Here is a 21,658-nt window from a genome sequence, read left to right as displayed (position 1 = left end):
ATAAATGGTGGTAATTGTTGGTAAGCAACAAATTTTTTTCTTGATGAAGCAGTGGGTAACAATAGAGGTGTTCCCTGGATAGCAATGTAAATCGATAGTACACTGTTGCTTTGCAGCTGCGGGGTTTGTACACTTTTTGTTGTGGAAAATTGTAGGCAAGCAGGTCAGTTACATACTGCATGAACAGAGGAAACATTCCTATCTGGTGATTAATTCTGAAAGCCTAGCATGTGTTCTACAATGGTCTTTAAGTAGCTTACTGTCTTTTATTTTAGAATGGCCAGAGTTTCTTGGTGTTGGATGAACAGAGATTTGCCAAAGAGATTCTTCCCAAGTACTTCAAGCACAACAACATGGCGAGCTTTGTCAGACAGTTAAACATCTGTAAGTTCTTGAGTTTTTGCTTTCTAGCAAAGTTCTAGATCCTATACATGTTTAGTTATATACAGTTTCCTTTGAGCAGTGGCCCTGTGTTCTCTGCAACTAGGATACTGTCGCAACCTCGAAACTGTTAACAGGATAGTTGGAACAGCATAGTTCAAATTTCTTAATGTGGGTTTTGAGAGGGGGTTTTTTTCTTTTTTTTTTTTAAAGATGGCTTCCGAAAAGTTGTCCATGTTGAGTCTGGGATTGTCAAACTGGAGCGAGATGGTCCAGTAGAATTTCAGCACCCGTATTTTAAGCAGGGCCGGGAGGACTTGTTGGAACACATTAAAAGAAAGGTGAGTGAAAACTCTATGTGGAAAACCTGTGCTAGTAGCTATGAATAGCAAAGTTCTTGTCAAATTTAACTGCAGGATTGTGAGTGCAAGTAAGTTTGGAGTTTAGGCTGCACTGCTTTCATATATATCTTGTCTAATTTAAAGATATTTTGGGGGATTTGTCTATGTTCCTTTATTTAACCTGCTTTGCTGTCGTAATATGTTTCACAGGTGGCAAAAATGAGCAAGTTATACAAATATGGTATTTTGCAGATGGGTATGAGAACTGCAGAGCATGCTTTGACTTCACCATCAGTAATATAACAGTCTGCTTTTTAATGTAGCTTGTTTCAGAACAAAACTACTATAAACATTAAACCCCACCAAAGAAAACAGGGGGCAGACTTATAAACTTCTTTGTTATGCTGCTAAATATGATTCTGAAATGTGCTCTGCTGTTATTCTGAATCAGGTGACTGTAGATACCAAATAAAAATATGGCAAGTTAAACTGTTGCGAGAGAGATGTACTTATTAACATTGGATTATTTTGAAGCAGTTGTGATGAAGTGGAGCGCTTAGGAGAATGCCTGAAGAATCTGAATGTAGACAAATGTTTGTAACAACTAAAGCCAATGTGATGACAGCTGTAAGGAAATGTCTGTGTGTTTCTGTATTTTTTTTACTTGATACTTGGTTTGTTATTCAACACTAGAAGAAAATATACTTGATCACTAAAAGAAAATAATAGTTAACAGTGAGTAAAGGAAAGTGTTGTTTCTGGAATCTAATCTTTTAAAGGTTTCTTCTTCGAGACCGGAAGAAAACAAGATACGTCAGGAAGATCTCTCCAAAATAATAAGTAATGCTCAAAAGGTGCAAATTAAACAAGAGACTATTGAATCTCGATTGTCTGTTTTGAAGAGGTAAGTTGGTTCATCAGCAGTTCATCCCTAAAACTGAATAATTCTGATAATAGGTACCGGACACAGACCTAATTTTAGGTATCTCTTGGTTTCTTATTACCTAACTTTACTGCTTTAGGAGAGAATACATTTCAATAAAAGAATTGCACTAAAAATTGAATATTGTGATATGGCTAAAAGTCATAGGCAATGTTCGTGTTTGAAGAACTCTTTTATTAGTGGACAATTAAATAACACCTTTAATAATTGTTGCATAATGCTGCTGAGGCCAAATATTCAATTTGGCTCTTAGCATAAAGTATGCTGGTTTATGTCTTCAGGTTTGAAGTAGTTACTGTGTTCAGTTTGAAGCAGTTTGGTTTGTGCAAATTGCTTATAATACTTTCTTATTGCAATTTATCTCTTTGCTTACTACTTTTTATTGTCCTATTGTAGGTTTCACTCCCCCACTGCTGAAAATTGCAAAGAGTTGTTGCCTATGAAAATCTATTTAGAAATCTGATTTGGAAATTTATTAGTTGCCTCAGTGATAGAGGTACAGATCTAAAGCCCAAATGTAAATAGAGTATAGAATTGCATTATTACCTCTTTGGTAAGAGAGATGTATGTCACAAATTAAGTGATCCTTTAGAGTGTGTGGATAAAGACCGGATATATGAGCATAAGCAACTCTATCTCAGGACTCCTTAACTTATGTGAAGTTGAGAATGTAAATATTGTGTACCTCAGTGGCAGAGGTCACTGATTAGTACAAGCTTTAAAAAGTAAATGTTGTCATTTCTGGTCTTCAGTTCTAATTACTTAGGTAGTAGAGTATTTGGAGGGAAATTTACTTTGTTGAGAAAAAGTCTTTATTAGAATCTCTCTGGTATAGAATAAAAATGTTCGTATCCACCCTTTTCAAGTCATAGACCAATTTTGATTTGAGGGAATCTCAGAAGACCATCAGGTCCAAACCCCTGCCCAGAGCAGGGCTGACTTTGGCTGAAATGACATCCGGTTGCTAACAACCTGACAATTTGTAGAGAAGGGAAGATAGAATAGTTGGTATTTGACATACTTCTTCTTGTCCTATGAGTTGAAAATGATCAAGGTGGAAACTGGAGCTAACTCAGAAGACCTAGCCCTACAAAACAGGTTAATAAAGCTGGTGGGAAAACTGAGAAAGTTCAGAATCCCCCGACCTCAGTTGTTAAATCTGTGGTGGAACTGTACTCTTGTATGTTGGACATAGGAACAGTTTGAGGAGTGAGCAATAAGCTGCTTCACACAGCATAAAAACAGCTGGTTTTGGAAACTTAGCTTAAGGTTTCCTAAAAATCCAAACACCAGTGGAGAGACTTTCTTCCTTTTTTGGCATACATCTGGGTTGAAAACTAAACTGCTAAAGAGAGGATGGTATGTTGTCTTTCCTCATTCGCTGAAGCTTTTGATCTTCATTATCTACCTCTTATATGCTTTATGCTGTTGGAAACTACAAAGTTCATGGATACGATAGCAAGGGCCAGTTTACAGCAGTTTTTATACCGTCTCGGTAACTGGGCTCCTGTGAGTTTGTAAAATGGCAGTGCTTCATGAAAACTGCCATCTCTGCTGTGCTCCTATTATTTTTTAGCACCTAACATGGTCCTTTACTGGAGCTAATAGATACCACTGTTAGGATGACCTACACAGCCGCATGTATGACTTGAGAGTAAAGATGCTTTTAAGGTGGATGTGCTGTTGCTGACTTGCATCTAGCAAGAAGTATGTGAGAGAGGACAAACAGCGTTGATACAGATAAAGAACTACTGGTTTTTAGTGTTGAGAGGAAACTGCGTTCTTACGCTGTTTGGTCCTTTGCTGCTGCCGCCAGAAACCAGTTGTATGCTTGATTTATTTTCTTTTTATTTAATTCCTTAGGATTTAATTACTAGAAGGAAGAGGAGAAGGTAACTTTGTTACGGGAAAGGAAACAAAATAGTTAATTTTTAAATGCTGAATGTATGTGTAGTAAGTATTGCCAAATTTGGGATTTTTTTTAAAGGGGGCTGGAAATTCTCTGCAGGCTATTTGTTATGTTTGGATTTCCATTTTGTAATTATTTGCCAAGGCTGCTGACTGTGTCCTTTTTTTTTCTTTTTCCTCCCAACCTAAAAAAACATTTCAAAGAGCTTTAATGAAGCCAACTAATCTTTAACAAAAAATATTAATGTAAATATTTTAAAACTTAGTTTTAGTTTGACTTCTAAATCATCCTTTTCAAACAGGGAGAATGAATCCCTTTGGAGGGAAGTGGCAGAACTGAGAGCAAAACATGTGCACCAGCAGCAAGTTATTCGGAAGGTAAGGCTTCATTCAGGTGTTGTATGTGAATGAGCGAGTGCTTTTGAACAAGGAATACTATGCTATATGTTACCTTGCTTTGCCCTCCTTTTTTGGTAGTGTGTGAAATTGCTTTTTAATAGAAAAAAACAGGGTGCTGTATCATTTAATCTGGAAGATAAGGCCAAACTCTTGTAAACATTTTCAAAGAAAGAGGCTTAAACATCATACAGCATTCGTTAAGATATCCTTAAAATGATCCATCCATTTTTTATTACTTTAGGAATTGGATGACTAATATTCTGTTGGATGATCTCAGGAAAAACTTGTTCTCACTGCAAGAATTAAAAAGTTCTGTATTGGAAGTTCACCACTGTCCCACTTAACTGACCCTCTGACTCTGTATTTCTAAAGTTCCTGAACAAATAAGATTATTGAGTGGAACCCACTGATAACATGTGAGCTTAGCTTTAACAGTCAGATTTATGATCTATCAAAAATGATACAAATGTGAAGAGTCGACAGATTTAATTTTTTTTACATATCAGAAACAGCGACGCTGAGAGCAGCCTTGTGGCAGAGACTTACTGATTTTTTTCAGTTTGTTCAAACCAGATACATACATTTAATCCTTAAATTTAAAACATAAGGAAAGAAAGTCTAACATTTCAAAAAGAAGGGCAGCTGATGAGTACTGTTAAGTGTACATGTCATTTTTTCTGAATCTGTCAAAAATGTCTTTCACTAGAACCAGTATTTACAGATACAGGTTATGTGTACAGTCAACATCCTTATGTGCCTTCTGTCATTGCTTATTAGAATTCCTCTAATATTTTGACTTGCTGGATGTTTTTCTGTGTACTGTATGATGTAGTGTAAAGGTCTACTCTTACCACCTGCTATGTTAAAAGCCTTTCTCAGACAACTGAATAACTATTTTGACCAGATATTACCAGCAGTGTTTTCTATTCTACCAGGATTTTTAACTTTTTTGAACAGTTCTATATGAGAGTTACTACACAAAATAAGTGTTTTGCTCTTTATGTATAGATTCTAATACTGAAATCTTCTGGCTGTAATTTATCTTGATACTCTGAAAGAAACCATTACAGAGTAGAGCGATTAACAATGGTGTTGTTTTCCTCATAGATTGTACAATTTATTGTTACCTTGGTGCAGAATAACCAACTGGTGAGCCTAAAACGCAAGAGGTAAATAAGGTCTTGAAAACTTGCTGTCCAGTCAATATACTGATGTGTTTTGCTGTTTTAGTTTTGAGATGGTTTTCTTCCTTTACTCTTTCTGATTTAGGCCTCTACTTCTGAACACTAATGGGCCTACAAAGTCAAATGTATTCCAGAAAATTGTGAAAGAACCAGCTGACAGTAACCACCATGTAAGCTTTCTTTTATGTGTACTCTTTGTTATGATGAAGGAAGGAGTGGAGAGGGCCAGACAGATCAAGTAGCTTGTCTTACAGGGAATAAAACATAGCTGTGTACTGAGAGATATCAACTTTTAGAAGTGATTTGCCATGTGTTTCCTTCAGAAAACAAGCGTGTTGATCATCACTGTTCCCCTTTCAATATAAGCATGTGTAAGCCAGTTACCTGTGTATTAAATACAGCTTGATGCGATCCTACCAGAAGCAGTCTGCTTTTAATAACAGTGCTGTTAGAAATAGCATATGTATGTTGTGGCGTTATCTCTGGGAGTCAGGCACACCAAGCCCCGTAGAGGGACAAGGATCCAGTGTGTTGCTCTGCAAGGCAGCATCCAGCTAAGCAAAATCATGTCAAGTTCCTGGCCATTTGAATGCATCATGCCACTGAAAATTACTGTCTGCTGTCCAGATAGTGTTTGGTGGGGAAATTATTAGAATGAGTGCTGTAGCATGATACTAGAATGAATAACTTTATAAGAAAGTGCTATTTAAATTCCAGTCACTGTTTTAATATTTTTAGTTACTCTGTCATCCTGCTGTTGCAGCTTTTTTGTTGCTTTTGTTGACAATGCTAGTATATTTTTATTTTTTGTAGTATTTGAAAGATGTTTTTCCTGTAGTTGCTATTATGCAGCTTGTTCATTTATTTGTATATTTTTTCTACTAAATTAAGAGCTACACAAGCAGCTTGCAATATCCAACATGTAGGAAAGCTCTTACACCTCTTGAGAATTGAAGTGTTGTGAGATACAGTGATAACTATCAGGATGCTGAAGCTTATTGTCCTTCTGTCCCCTGACTCTTTTAAAAATAATTCTTAGGTACCTCTCAACAGACCTGAGGGCTTAAAACAAAGGGGACAGATTTCAGATGATATCATTATTTATGATGTTACTGAGGATGTGGGTGATGAAGAAAATCCTATGGGTGATGAAGAAAGTCTACCCATTACACCGGAAACAAATGAAGATACCACTTCAGATTCTTCCAAGTAAGTCCTCTCTAGAAGTCTATATAGATAATTGGTTTTCAGTGTTGTATAAATGCTATAATTCAGATGTCTTAGATACTTATTTTTAATGAAGTGATCAGGATTATACAGTACTCGTGCACATACAGAAGATCAGTCTGTGAATTCACACCAGGCTCTGATTTATTGGCCTCTGGATTTGTTCGAAATAGTTGTTGGAGTTTTAATATGCTGAGGATAGAAACTAGTGAGAAGCAATCGGTATTACTGCACTCTTGTTAAGTATGCTGCTTGTCCAAAGACAGAGTAAGTGATGTCATCTTAGTTTTGGTTATGAATACAGACAGGAATTATTTTCTGTGTTTTTACAGGTTTTTATGGATAATAACTTACATATGCTGTTTGTCAAGTGTTAGTGTGGTCTTTGAACTGTATTAAGCCAGTTAATTTCAGGGTGGGTTGGTTGGTTGGTTTCAGTCCCAAGTGTTTTGTGACTGTGTTCCTTCCTGTCTGTACTTAACAATGTAGAAGTAGTTCATCATTAAGCTATGAGCACTTGAAACTTGGTCCAGGGATTGAGATGCAACTCTCTTCCTTAGCTGCATTCTATTGATAGGACCTATATTATTCCTCAGAAAATAAAACAGATATTTCTAGCTAATACTTGAACTAGTACCACTGTTCTTGTTCAGCTGGTGTCTGGGAATGCCTTTTCTGATAGAAAAGCTTTGTGAAGATAAGGCTGTGATAGAGAGGCAGCACAATTAACAGCTGCTTAAGAGTTAAGAAAACCAGAACATGGAGGAAAGCAAATTATTTGAGACTCTTTATTGATTTTTAGGTTGCCTTCCTTGTATACATAACAAAGTTAATTAACTACAACACTATTGACTGAGATCCTTTGTTACGGATGCTCCAGATCTGATTCTGTTCAATGGGGGAAGGATGTGAGATATATGTTGTCTGTCTAGTCTGATGGCCTCATACGCTTCCGTCCACTTTGTACATAGTTTACATTTATATGTGAGCTTATAGTTGTTATAATGCAAAAAAATACCAGTGTTCCTTTATGTTTTTAGTAGTTATTAATGTCCAGCACAACAGTGTCTGCTAGCTGAGCTGCGTTAACTGCACTGAGCATGACAGTATCTTGCTGTGTTTTGTATTAAAGAGCAGTAGGAAAGTTTATTTCCGTATAGTAGCATGACAAAAAATGAGAAGTAACTAAACCTGTGGAATAGTTCTAATTTAAATTCAAATAAGTGTAGGAAATGCTTTAATTCATTTGTCTCATATTACAGTTGTAGTAATTCTCCTGATATTGTAATTGTGGAAGATGATAACGAAGAAGAATACGCCCCTGTAATTCAAGGAGATAAAAGCACAGAATCAGTTGCAGTCCCAGCTAATGATCCCCTCAGCCCTGTCAGTGACAGTACAAGCCCATTCATGTCAAGTGCCATACAGCTGAATAACCAGTCAACTTTAACTGCAGAAGATCCGGTGTCGATGATGGATTCCATCCTCAGTGAGAATGGAGTAATTTCACAGAACATAAATCTTCTTGGAAAGTGAGTAGCGTGATCTTTTGGGTTTTTTTCCCCAAGTATTAGAGCTGATTGTTTAACTGAAGTAAAAATAATGAATAGTAGTTTCTATTGTGAACTTTAAATTTCTAGATCACCTTTATTCTAGCCAGTTTCTAAAGATCCTCCTGTTTTAAGTATTTTAAGATGGGACCTCTGATTTTCATCATGTAGCGAGTGAGTTGGGGCACATACTCTTGACAGTGTAATGTTGTAGTCTTTGTTCAAAGTGTCAGGATTTACCTGCATACCTCTTGCAGGTGGATGGAACTCTTCAGGGCTACCTGCATGCAAGAATTGCATCTCTGCTGATGTCGTGTCAAGAGTGTTACGTTGATGTGGTACCTGTTTTGGAGCACCTGTCTGCTTTACTTGGGTTCTCTAAAAAGGCTAAAAGTTTTTGGTTTTTTCAGAGGTTATTACTAATGAAAGGCTTTGGTCATTCTAGGTCTGGTGAAGATTTTTAGATGCACGTAGTACATCTGTGTAAAGCTTAATTGTGGATTTATTTTCCTTTTGTTAAGGGTTACAGCAGTAAAATATTGTTTGTCTTCTAGAGTTGAACTTCTGGATTATCTTGACAGTATCGACTGCAGTTTAGAGGACTTCCAAGCTATGTTATCAGGACGACAGTTCAGCATAGATCCAGATCTCCTGGTCGATGTAATTTTCACTGTTTATTTTAAGTATTTTGGTAATATGCTACAGAAACTATTTGTGTGTGTTGTAGATTTAAAACACAACAGGTATTTTTTGCCTTTCTTCCCTTTAAAAAGGGAAGGTTCTAAATATTTGCAAATGTGCGTTTCTGAGGCTTTTGGTATCATTCTCTGCTACACTACGGTTCAAGCGAATGCTTAAGTTTTCAATGGAAGAATGGCTTTTTTAATATTGCACGTTCCTCTGCCATTTCAGGTTACTTCTTGGCAGTCTGTATATGTTCTCAGTTTCTCTTCAGATTTATGTTGAGTAGAATGGTGTAAGTTGGAAAGGACCTGCTGGTTGTCTAGTCCAGCCCCCTTGCTCAAAGCAGGGCCAGCTTGAAAGTTAGATCATGTTACTCAGGACCTTGTTGACTCAGATTCTGAGATCTCAAAGATAGGAGATTCCACAGCCTCTCAGGTGCCTGTGCCAGTGCTTGACTCTTCTTTGTTGTGACTGACACAAGGAAATTCTTAATTTCCCTGCTGCATCTTGTAACTCTTGCTTCTGTCCTTTGTCCACCTTTGTGGAGTTTGTCTTCTCTGTAACACCTCTTTAGAAGCCATGGAAGAGTGCAGTCATCCTCCCTTGTCTGCCAGAGTAGATAAGCCACGCTCCCTCAGCCTCTTGCATGTGTCATGCCCCAACGATCTGTGGCCCTCCAGACACGCCCTCTAGTTTGAAAATTCTCATACTGGGAGGCCTGAAACTGGACACTTTTCCACAAGTGGCCTCAGGTGCTCTGTAGAGAGAAGTGATTGCTTCCACCTACCTCCTGACTGTGCTTTGCCTGCAGCAGAGCATGGCTCTCTGTAGCAAGGCCCTGCTGCTGGCTTATGGCAGGGTGTTATCTACGACGACTTCCAGGTCCCTCTCTGAGGAGCTGCTCTCAGTCTGTTTGGTCCCTAACCCGGGCCAGTGCATGAGGTTATTGTGTCTTGAATGTATTTGGCTGTGATGGTGTGCCTGTTGGCCCCTCTTCCACCTTGCTGAGATCCCTCTTAACAGCAGCTCTGCTCTCCCACATACTGATGAACCCTTCCAGTTTTGTGTTATGTGCAAACTTGTCAGGGTGTGTTTTTCCTTACTGTATGCAGAATTCTCCGTGCACCAACATAAGAAGGAGTTGGTATTTTAAGACTGCAGGAAAACATGTTAGGCTAAGTTAGATGTAAGGGAGTTGTTTCTTTTGTGACTGAGGCTCATGGAATTCCAAACTGTTATGCTCCAAAGCTGTTTTCTCTGCAGAAGTGGTAACTCCCTGTAAGTAAACTCTAATCCTGATAGAAGGTGAAAGCATCAACTACAGGGATTATTCTTGCACACGCTGTTGTGACATTCTTGTATTCTTAATAGCAACATCGAGATACTTAAAACTTGATGTGTTTTGTCTTATTCAGCTTTTTACAAGCTCCGTGCAGATGAATCCCACAGATCATATCACTAATACCAAAGTAAGTCTTAAATCCATTTCTCACTGTACTCAGTAGTGAGAGATGCAAACTGTATTCATCCTTTTCTGTTTTCTTTACTGGCATCATAGCACTTTTTTCATGCTCTGGCTTTCAAGACATGTATGAGAATAGGAAGGCTGCAGCTGAATTCATCCTGTTTGTTAGGTTTCAAACAGAAAAGGGAAAAAGCACGCTGATTAATACTGTCCTTCAAAACTCACATTGCCTTGAGGCCAATACCTGTGCAAGTCCTTTGACTTTTGTATCCTCTAAGATTTTAGTCCATGCAGGCATGGTACACACTTTGTCAGAATGTTTTCATCTGTGTTGTCTGGTGGGAAAAGAAACACGAGAAGAAGCAGTAAAGCAAAGATCTGGCTCCTTGGATTTGTCATTTTCATTTATGGGTGTTGGTTTTGGTTCTTGCTTGTTTCCATTTCACACTTTCTCAGCCAAGGTCTGTTAGTATGGGTCCTGCTACCACTGCATCCCTTCACAAATATTTTTTTTTAATACTTGGTCAGCTGTGTTCTAGCGGCATTGGAAAAGACTAAGTGTATGTTTAAGATTCTGCTTTTGTTTCCAGATGGAGACAAAGGGAATAGAAACTACCAAGAATAATGCTGATCCAGAGGCTTCACAGGAAACACAGGTTTCTAAGCCCACATCAGGTTGGTTTTAGTGTTTTGTTGAAACAACTTAACAGTTAAACAAGTGTTGTTCTAAAAATCATTTGGCTGTTTGCTCTTTGGCTGTTTTTGTGTCATGCTAATAAGCAAATAACCACAAGAAAATACTTGCTTTTTAGGTTTTTGGCACTGGATATGGAAATGGATATTTTTGCAGGAGAATCTGAATAAATAATGTTACAGTTATTTAATCATTCATTTAAAACAAATAGCTGTCATGGTTTTTTATTAATTAATCTTTAAACAAATTCTGTGGGGTATGGGGTAGATTTTACTTTTTTGTTGTTGTTTTTTGCCTCTTCTGCAGATAGAAAGGCATGTCAACTGATAATGTTTTGGGAATTTTTTCCCCCCTTAGATAAACAGCTGGTACAGTACACTGTGTTTCCCCTCCTTGCATTCCTCGATGGGAACCCAGGCTGTGCTACTGAGAGTGGGAGCTCCACAGCCGAAACTTCTTCCTCTGTTGAGAAACCCCTGGAAGTGGACGAGCTCCTGGAGAGCAGCCTGGATCCCGCGCCCACCCAGAGCTTTTTTTGGAGCCGCTGACGGAGGCAGAGGCGAGTGAAGCCACGCTGTTCTATCTATGTGAACTTGCTCCAGCACCCATGGACACGGACATGCCGTTCTTGGACAACTGATGTCATGGGACCTCTGTATATAGTTATGAAGATGAACTATTTATTTAGAATATTGTTTGGTATACGAGGTTTTTTTGTAAATCACTGTTTTATGTAACCAGGTAATGTGGAATCTAAAATACCTTTCCTATGTTACTTCTTACAAGCAATCATTTAACTACATGGTTAGACAAGCTGTTAGACACGGTTGGCAATACCAAGTCAGACTGTTACTGTGCTGCTGTCCAATACTTGGTATTATACATAATCACTGCATAGCCCAGGCAACTGAACACTTGTTAATAGGAAGCTTTGATTTATGATTTCTTATACATATGATGATGTAAACTAGTAGTGTATGGTTAGGGAGCACTGACTTTCTGTATTTTGGGTTTTTTCTATTTTTTACAGTGTTTTATTTTACAAACATGAGGCTTTTTTTGGGGTGGGGGGGACCAGGACCTGATGTAGGCTTTTTTTTTCCCTGCTTTAATTGGGAACAAAGTGCCTGTACCTTGCTAAATCTTGGTTCTGCCTTACTTTCACTTCAGTGGAAGTGCTTATACACAGCACAAACTGGGGAAAAGTTCTTTACAGCCGCCAGGCCCCTTGACTGCATGAGTACTTTTAACTTGGACCATCTAGTCTGGTAAAATAAATGTTACTTAAGTGTGATATTTGTTAAGAGTTATCCCTTATTCTGTATGCTAGACAGGTATGGATTTAACAGCCTGCATGTTTCACGCCTTAGTAGCTGTGCAGTGAGGTTTGCTTCTGTGCACATTTACTGGAAAAGAGTTTCCTTGCCTCCAGAACAAATGCCTAATACAGCAAACTGTTTTCCTTTAGTAGCACACCGGAGAATGTTTCCTGTTTTGTTACTGAGAACTATAGCAGAGCCCTATGGCGCCTTCTTCTGGAAGAACTCTGCCCCTACTCAAAGGTGTGTTTCCATTGCTGCTTTTACTGAAGTCCTCCATGTTTACAGACTGTAGTACTACACAGATAGCTGAATGCCAGAGGGGTTACTACACCACCAGGTGAGGGTGCAGGTGACATAACTAAATAACCTCACCCTGAGCTCCTGATTAAACATAAACAGTCTGTTAAACCCTAACTGAAGGTAAAAGTTTTCCTCTCTGCATTCAAAGCTGTAGCTTGGGACTTCTCAGAAGCTCCAGTGTGCAAGATGTCCAGTGAAGAAACTGGGTTTTAGTAACTTCATACATAAAACAAGAAAAATACCTTCCACAATTCTGGCAACGCACTCAATTTTTTATTTTTTTTTTAAAGGAGTAGTCTAGCCCTGTGTAGAAAGAGCTGAGCCCAGACACTGCTGTCTGATCATCTAACTCAGTGACTATTTATTTGTTACAGGACTCGGGATTAAACCTAGTGTTCAGATGTTTTACCAAAAGGTAACAAACACAGATGCAACACAATGCAGCAGCAGATGACAGGAGTGCAGTTACAAGTATGAAGTGTGTTTGTGTTCTCAGAGAGATGCGCAAAGGGCACAGAGAAGAACTGCTAGAAAACCACACAGGGGAGTAACTGTGATCTCCCACAGAGGCTGCACTGTCAGCTGTTGCTTCTCACATCGTAAGTGCTGTAAAACATCCCAGAAGAAAAGACTAGAATACAACAAACCCACACGCTATCCACATCTGGCAGTGGTGTGAGACATCAAAGTCACCAGACATATTCATCCAAATTTATTTATTAATAAGGTAACAACATACTCCAAATTATTACAAGCCTTTACTAATCCTTCCGTTACCATCTCAAGTTTGACTGACTCTGCAGTAAATGCCAGTGTTTAGATGCAGAATTAAAATAAAAGCTTAGAGAATAATTAGCAACAGGAAGTAACAGTATAAACACCACATCTGCTGAAGGCTCTAGGGCCAGGCTGCTCAAGTCTCAAGTTGTAGCAAGTAACAGAGATATACATAATGCAGCTTACATACTTCAGTAACAAAGCAGCAAGCACAAAAGCATTAAAGATTTGGTAACTGCACAGGAACTATACAGTTTTTTAATCAAACAGATGAATGTCTTACCTCATGCCTAGAGTTACATGTTCTAGGCTCAAGTCCATCTCTGGCAATGGACAAGCAGCAAAACACCTAATACATTAAAAGATTTCAAATTTTAGAGCCCCAAATACGTTAAGAAACGCTTTTATCGAAGCCTCAGTTAAAGCAAGCCTCCTTTAGTTACTGTCATTTCAGTGCTCTTTTTCCTCCTCTTTTTTAACCATAGTACTCAAAAAAATCCTCTACAGGGCTTACAGTTTTCACCACTCGGCTCCTCGCAAACTCTGTGATTGTAGCTTAGCCAAGAACAAAAGCGGCACACAAAACAGCAATAAATTACAGCACAGCTATTCCACTTAAACTACTTATAAAAAAAAATACATAGATGCATATTGTAAACAGGTGCCTTAAAAGCATGCTGCTGAGCATCTAATACCAGGATGTTCTTCCAGAGAGTGTCTGCAATGGGACACAGTAGACCCAAGGAAGACATCAGCTCCTCGGCAGCCTCAGGTGCCAGTTTCCCCATTTAACATTGGTATTGCTGCCCTCAGGACAGGAAAAGGTCAGGCTGTTGGTGCCAAAGTGCTGCCAGATGTCCACTAAACTCTAACAAGCACAATTTTGAGTCTCAATGCTTACTCAAGACTTCCTTTGGAATCAAGGCAACAGAGATGATCAAAGGCAGTTCCCTCCTTTGCTTGCAAAGCCTGATCTAGTACTGTTTTGTTACCCTAATTATCACTTGCACTTTCTTCCCTACAACTATTTAATGCAACTGAGACGAAAGAAAAAACCTACTTCCAAATGGTCTTGATCTTGCATCCAATGCTCCCGAAGCACTTGATCTAGGAGTAATCCTATGAAAACCATCATTATAGCAACTGTCACTGAGCTCAGATAGAAAAAGTCATTTAGTGACATGACAAGAGATGATTCAAGGTCATCATGCAGAATAAAGGAGGGTATACTACATACACACAGACGTGCACGCACACGCATTTACAACTGCACTATTATTGGGAATACTGTTTGTTTCAAAGACACAGTGAAGCAAAGGCAGTCTCCCTAGAGAACAGCACAGCCTAGTCAAAGTCACGGTTCGTAAGGACCAGCGGAGCAACCAGAGTCCACACGTACAGCACGATGCCAATCCAGCTGGAAGATATCTTCACCCAGACAGATGGCCATTTGCTGGTCATTGTCTCATAAGAGGAATCCGGACTGTGAAAGAAGGAAGAGACAAAAGCAATTTTTGTTTCAGTACTACATACTGGTGTAGTAAGCCACCCTGCAACACTGTTTTCACAGTAGATCATTTTCACCTCAGCTCCAGACCTCAAAGGACCTCTCTGCCCTCCTTCTTCCAGGCACTTCACACCAAGCTGTACAAAAGCACCATTTGTAAGCTGGTGTCACAGGAAGGTGGAAAGCAACAGCAGCCCAAAAAATACTTAGTAAGAGAAGCTGCCAAAGGCAGAAATAATTACGAGGTATTTCTAAGCAAATCTGTGGAAAGGCAGGAATCGGACAGCAATTATATACAAATAATGCATTTTACCTTGCCAAAAGACAGCACCTAGAAGTACTAATAATCTTGGTGTCGTATCAACCCACAAATCAAATCCACAGCAGGACTACCTATTACAAGTTACTTTTGAAGAAAACACCTTTCTAGTTTTCTTATTTTGGTACAAATTGTCCTTAGCAAAGTATTAGAGACCAGTTTTTTTTAAATTCTGAAGAACATCTGCTCAAGCTGTTAATGTAATATTACCAAACATACATAGTAGAAAGACTACCTGAATAACAATTAACACATAGGAGAACTATTTTACTGGATTTTTTTCAGAGAGCAGACAACCTAATTTCCTTCTGCTACAGACCCTGCCACAAAAGGGCTGAGGTTGGAAGGGACCTCTGAAGGTTATCTTGTCCAGTCCCCTGCTCAAGCAGGGACACCTACAGCCAGCTAGGCTGGACTATGGCCAGAGGGCTTTTGAGTATCTCCAAAGGATGGAGACTCCACAACCTCCCCGGGCAACCTGTGCCAGTTGTTGGTCACCCTCACATTAAAAAAGCATTTCCTGATGTTCAGAGGAAACCTCCCGCGTTTCAGTTTGTGCCCACTGCCTCTATTTCTGTCACTGGGCACCACCGAAAAGAGCCTGGCTCTGTCCTCTTTGCACTCTCCCTTCAGGAGAATATACACTGATAAGATGCCCCTGAGCCTTCTCCAGGCTGACCAGTCACAGCTCTCAGCCTTTCCTCAGGTGACAATGATCTTTGTGGACCTTCACTGGACTCTCTCCAGTATGTCCACATCTCTCATACTGGGGAGCCCAGAACTGGATGCAGAACTCCAGGTGTGGCCTCACCAGTGCAGAGTAGATGGGAAGAATCACCTTCCCTGACCTGCTGATGAAAGATGTCCTACCTCTCCCTTTTCCAGCTCTCTGTACCAGACACAAGCCTGGTGCTCATGTATTTTTAGTTGTTATAAAATTTAAGACTCTGTCCTGTTCAACAGGACATATTTCAGCAGTCCAGTGAATCACAAGAATTATCCTAGAAAACACTTGTGAACAAGGCTGGCTACTCCAATTTTCAAATACAATTCATGTAATGTAGATCAAACAGTATAATTCCCTTGAGAAGTCCCACTCAGGACCTACAATCCTCACAGCGCACTCAACTTACACCTCCTTGTCCAGCAGAAAATAGCATCTTGTATGCTCATCATTAGCACAACATACTATCAAATGTAAATACCTGTACCAGTTGGTAAGTGTCATCATGATATACAGCGATGCCAGGAACAGCATGAAATGAAAGAAGGAGTAACTGTAAGTAACTCCATCCCTCTCGTTATCTATGGCTCGGTGCACATCATCTCCGTCGTCAAGGGAGCCGTCACTCCTGGGCATTCCATCCTCTATCAGTGTTGATTCATCGCTGGTCAGCATCAGCTTGTTCACTTGGCTGTTGTTGGATGTTCGGATGCTGTATGTGGCAGGACAGGACACAGTATCGTTACTCAAATTTAGTATCTGACAATGAGAAGTATTACAAGTTAATAGGATTTTTTTTTGAAGGAATCTTACCTTGAGTAGAGAACACACAGCAAAAACAAAACCAGTCCTACAATTCCTTGTGCATCCCACCACTGAACTACCTGACCCTGGGTTGGAATGGTTGTGCTGTTGTAACCGATGATGCTCAGCAAACTTGGGTTACAGCGCCTATCTGTAGGGGAAATTAGATTAGAAATTAATTAAAACAAGAACAGAACAAATATTTATAGTACATTTCCACACTGAATGCTATGGGAATAGAAAGAAACTTTGTGACCATGACAGTCTTTTAGTAAAAAAGCTTTGAATCCAATTTTAGCCTATTGAGTCTCTCTAAAGCAGGCAAATGACAGTATGTGGCATAAAGACCTGTCTCTTTGAGCAAATAAAGGATTTTAAACAGATATGTATCAACTGCTTTACTGTTTCATCTCGTGTAATTAGATGCAACAGAATAAAAATGCTTTGCATATTAAGCTTTAGAAATTGTACCACTAGAAAATAAGTTTGACAACCATACAGTCTACAGAGTAATCTCAAGAGTGGGAAAAGAATGCTACAAAGTCAGCTTCATATTACCACAGTTTCCAATCCACAGATACAACACAGATGAAACAGCTGAAAAGTAGCAATCTTATTTCCCCACAATTACTGCAGGAATCAGCTATGACTCATATCTATGCTGTCACACAGAAGCATAGAACACTGTCCATAATTAAGATAAAAGTGCCAGAGACCCAATTAAAAACACCAAAATCAGTATTTGGCAGTTTATTTTAATCACCTGAAAGCCTGATTTTTAAATATTTTTAAAAGCTTCTCAGTTGTTTTCAAACACAAGAAATGTTGAAAACATTTATTAATACTTTTTTTTAAATCCTCAGTTAGGAAAAATATAATCAGTAGCATTTCAGTCACCAGGTAAGAAACTAGAAACCCAGTAGGGAGATGAACCTTCCAGATGCCTTGGAAGAGCTGTGGTAATCTGAAAAATCTAAGCTTTAGAATACTACAATCCTGCCAAAAATGGGTAGAAATTCCTTCATACAGTAAACATAAGAGCAAGTGAAAAACATGAAGACTTTGAAAGACCTATTTCTTCAGTATTATTACAGAAAGTTGGGGTGGGGGAAGAAAACACAAACTAATTAGTCCTGCCTCTAACTTGCATGCGTTATAGTACTCCATGCTAGTATTGCCTTGCAAAAAGGTGAAGATAAAATTTACTGCTGAACTGGTTACCCTGAAAGCCATAAATCGCTACTGCACTTACCTGGTTCATTGGTCATAGCTGACCAAGTCAAATACATTGTATAAATTGTGATCACAGAAGACTGCAGCAAACCAGACCTTGGCTGAGATTCCTATACAAAGAAGTCAAGAAATAGCAAAGTCAGGTAAAGATCTCAGACATGGTTGTGTTATAGGTTTCCAGGACTGATAATACAGGAAAAAAAAAAAGATAACGAATTAAAACTACACCTGGATCTTGGGCAGAATTGACATTACAGAAGCACCAATACACAGCAGCATATTAACACTGATGAACGTCTTGTTTTCAGAACAACCTTCTGGATGAGTGTAATAAACGTAGAACAAGACAATGGCCACTAGAGACAGCAGATAATTGACAGCTGTAGCTGACAGCAGAGCTGTGAAGAGAGACAAAAACAGTAAAATAGTTAATAATGAAGAGTATTAAAACTAAAATAATATTGCATTTTTATCAGGTTTTGGATATGGTATGCAGTGACAGAATTAGAGAGCAGCTCTGGGCACTGAAATGTAAAGGAAACAAGTTCCTTTCAATACTCTAAGGTGTTAAAAAGAAAGAACACAATAAATGGGAAGCCATACTTGATTCTCCAGTGCTCTAACAGCAACCAAGAAGAGCAAGTATGAAGGAATACAATTATACTACATACACTTTGGATAAAAGCTTAGAAAAGAAACTGAAGAACTACTTCTCCAATAGAAGGAAAAACAAAATGTTATTTCACAATTCCATCTTATTAAAAACATTAAAGAGTGAAGTGGCCATTGCACAAAGACAAGCTGCGTTCTCTTTTGAAACACCTAAACTATCCCATCCGAAACACTTTATTAAAATTAATATATCATTTATCCAGTGAGATGACTTGTACTCTCCTTCACTATCTTGGCCCTTCACTCAGCAGATACCTTCAAAGAATGACTGACCAGCAGACAGAATGAAAAAACAATTGTTTGAGATGCTTCCGCTCAACTCGAAGCAGCAGCAGCCTAGTTCATTGTTAATCAGCACTAAGGTGTAACGAAGCCTGTGGCTGAAAACCGCCCAGAAACCTACAATTGCCACTGCCCTGTTATCATAAACTGATGATGCCCTGCTCCCAAAGTTTAGATCTTATTACTCAGAGGCTGCTGCCCCTCTCCCTGCCCCCTCGCATTTAAGGTGACATCAAAAGGACAGCAAGGCAACAGAGCTGAACTGCGCCATCTGAGAAAATGATACTCATGCACAAAGCAGCCCTTCTGCACCCTGGTAAAATGCACTACTTAGTGAGTAACTTATTTGACATAACGTACAACGAAATGTAAGACCTGATTGTGGTACAGTCCTTTACCTGCATACCAGCACCTTGAGTTTCCTTCCTCCATTTTTTCTACCCAAGATTCATTCCAGGAGTGGGCAAAGTCAATAAGCAAGACCAGCTGAATCAGAATAAAGCAGAATGCTCCAGCCATACCAACATAAAACCACACTAAAAGAGAAATAAAACAAAACCAGTTCAGAACCACAGATAATTTACCATCCTGTCTTAATGTCCCTAAACACAGATGAGTGCTATAGTTACACAGCCACAATAAAAACTGTAAGACATCAGCATGTGCTTAGTTTTGTTTTAAAAACAGTTGTGACTGCACCATAATGGAATGGAAGACAATATTCCCTTACCAGTTGTAAACGGTCCCTCTGGTATGAAGAAAGCTCCAACGCTAATTGCAAGTGCTGTTGCAAATTTAAAGAACCAGAATCTAAAGGGAAATTAAAAAAAAAAAAAAAGTCAGGCAACTGCTGAAGTCTGATCTAATTCACAAGAACTCAAACGTATTCACTCATTCCTAACTCACTTCTTTTGAAGGATGATAAAAACCTTATTTTATTTGCCCGAGATTTTTGTTCTCCACAAAGTTAAGCTTAAACTGTCGTGGACTGACACAGAGCTTGACACGTTTCCCAGAGATTCCTCACTGACGTATTACAAATGAAGCTAGGGTGGAATATAATTGGGGTTTTTTTGTTTTCGTTTGTTTTGGGTTTTTTTAAGGTTTTTCACTGGAGCAGGGAGATTACTGAACTGCCTGCATATCAGACAAATGAGTAAAAACAAAAATCCCTATCTGTTCTTAATATCAAAACCAAAAAGGTTTGATCTGGTTGGTGCCTACAGAGACAGAAACCTTAATGCTGAAGTTCCCCACCTGTTCTGATTCATTTCTTACAAAACAGAGATGTACAAAAGCCTGGATTCTTCCCATCTAACTTCAAACTCTTGAGGCCTACATCCGATGAGGATCTATCACAACAACGAAAGCAAAGGATTGATCCTTCACAGAAAGGACACAATCAGATTTTAAGTCCTCATTCCAATGCAGTACGATTGTATTTTTTCCCCAGTGAAAGATATGCACTCATGGACAAACAAAACACATCAAATGTTGCCTAGAAGGCAGACACGGAAATATCTTCCGCCAAAGATTCCCCAAAACTCATCTCAAACGCAGGCCGTGTACAAACATATCCTGCACAGGGAACTTCAAATGAAAAAGTTATGCCAATAAAACTGTAAGAAGGTGAAGGCTGTTTTCTGATGAGAGTAACAGCAGCTCTGCACACACACCAAAACTGGATACAGCACAAAGACACGTACCACAGCACCGCCACGTCAAGCACTCACGTGCTTTTCAGGTTTTCTCTCCCTTCTCATACTTTGGTCACCATCACCTGATCATAACAGGCAGGAAGAGAGACCAAACTCATGCAGAGGAATAAATACCAATTGTGTGGAGAGAAACGACGCAAGATGACGGAAGTGCAGAATAGGGGAAAAAATGGGCTATTTCACAGGAATACAAAAAAGTGACTAAACCCAGTTTAAAAGCTGAATTAACTCGTAACATGTACAGTATAATACATACCCCACTAAAACTAGTGGTTGAATCCACACGTGGATTGTTTTTTTTAAATCAGTATCATTTTCAATTATAGAAATAAGAACAGGTTCAAGTTCGTATAAGGTTTCATCTCTAATTCCAGACTTTTTAAAGGGATCTTATCTTCCAACCATGTAATGAGTGTGACAGCCAAAAATAACACTAAAGTAACACCTAAGTTGCTATGGATTCTGTGCAAGCCAACAACAATCCTGTGAATTCATTATAACCGATCTTTTTCTATTAGTATTACTAACCTGAGGCAAGAAACCATTCTGACTGCTGTTACACAAGCAAAGAAGGTGAACGTTGGCACTGGACCACATTACTGGGCTTAACTTGTATGTAGGTAATAAAATGTTAGTATACATACGTGGGAAACCCAATATTCTGAATATTTCGAATCATTGACAGAAAGATTACATTGCAAAGTATTACTGAAGATGCATGCAATTTCAAAAATCAAAAGCCATGGTTTTCAAAAGCTACCTGTAAGGCATACTACTGAAGCAACTAGTTATTACAGAAGTGTTGCAAGTGACATTATTCTAGTAGTGAGCAGGCTATAGTTGGACATGATCATCTTAAAGAACTTTTCCAACCAAATGGTTCTATGATTATTAAATATTTAACCAGTAACAGTTAACAAGTACCATCTTTTCTTTTACCTTAGTGCTGACATTAGACTGGCTAAGAGTAAACTAATTCCACATCACATAGATGTATTTACTGTAAAAAAACATGAAGTGTTGACAGAGAATGTACCTGAAACATTTTTTTTTGGTGCTTGAAACAAGTAAGCTCTCGTGAACAAAGCAGGGCAGGGGAAAAGGCTGAACTAAGATACTGCTGCTAATGCACCTGAATACTGAACCTGGTTGTTTTTTCTTTAGGCCAAAACAAACAAAAGAATAAACAAAGCAATATTCTGCTCAGTCTTAATTGTCTTCTTT

General features: G+C 38.8%; 2 protein-coding genes across 2 annotated transcripts in view; one reads left to right on the top strand and one right to left on the bottom strand.

Moving 5' to 3' along the window:
- Window positions 1–280: 280 nt before the first annotated feature.
- Window positions 281–12,066, top strand: HSF2 (heat shock transcription factor 2). Its single transcript, XM_010181890.1, is given in 13 exon segments — window positions 281–384; window positions 595–722; window positions 1,502–1,626; window positions 3,876–3,951; window positions 5,080–5,141; window positions 5,242–5,326; window positions 6,196–6,365; window positions 7,646–7,915; window positions 8,488–8,593; window positions 10,033–10,086; window positions 10,673–10,757; window positions 11,134–11,304; window positions 11,307–12,066. Coding segments are annotated over 13 exon segments (1,473 nt in total). The 5' UTR covers window positions 281–353; the 3' UTR covers window positions 11,417–12,066.
- Window positions 12,067–14,224: 2,158 nt separating this feature from the next.
- SERINC1 (serine incorporator 1) overlaps window positions 14,225–21,658 on the bottom strand; it is a 9,517-nt gene continuing 2,083 nt past the window's right edge. Inside the window, exons 3-9 of the mRNA XM_010181889.1 lie at window positions 19,447–19,526; window positions 19,115–19,252; window positions 17,991–18,160; window positions 17,782–17,872; window positions 16,539–16,680; window positions 16,207–16,437; window positions 14,225–14,658 (exon numbers count right to left, since the gene is read on the bottom strand). Coding sequence (XP_010180191.1) covers window positions 14,520–14,658; window positions 16,207–16,437; window positions 16,539–16,680; window positions 17,782–17,872; window positions 17,991–18,160; window positions 19,115–19,252; window positions 19,447–19,526 — 991 coding nt within the window. The 3' untranslated portion in view covers window positions 14,225–14,519. The remainder of the gene's footprint in view (window positions 14,659–16,206; window positions 16,438–16,538; window positions 16,681–17,781; window positions 17,873–17,990; window positions 18,161–19,114; window positions 19,253–19,446; window positions 19,527–21,658) is intronic.

This window comes from Mesitornis unicolor, unplaced genomic scaffold (genome assembly GCF_000695765.1).
Source record: "Mesitornis unicolor isolate BGI_N332 unplaced genomic scaffold, ASM69576v1 scaffold20393, whole genome shotgun sequence".
In the NCBI taxonomy this organism is placed as follows: Eukaryota; Metazoa; Chordata; class Aves; order Mesitornithiformes; family Mesitornithidae; genus Mesitornis; species Mesitornis unicolor.
This window is presented reverse-complemented; position numbering and strand designations above follow the sequence as displayed.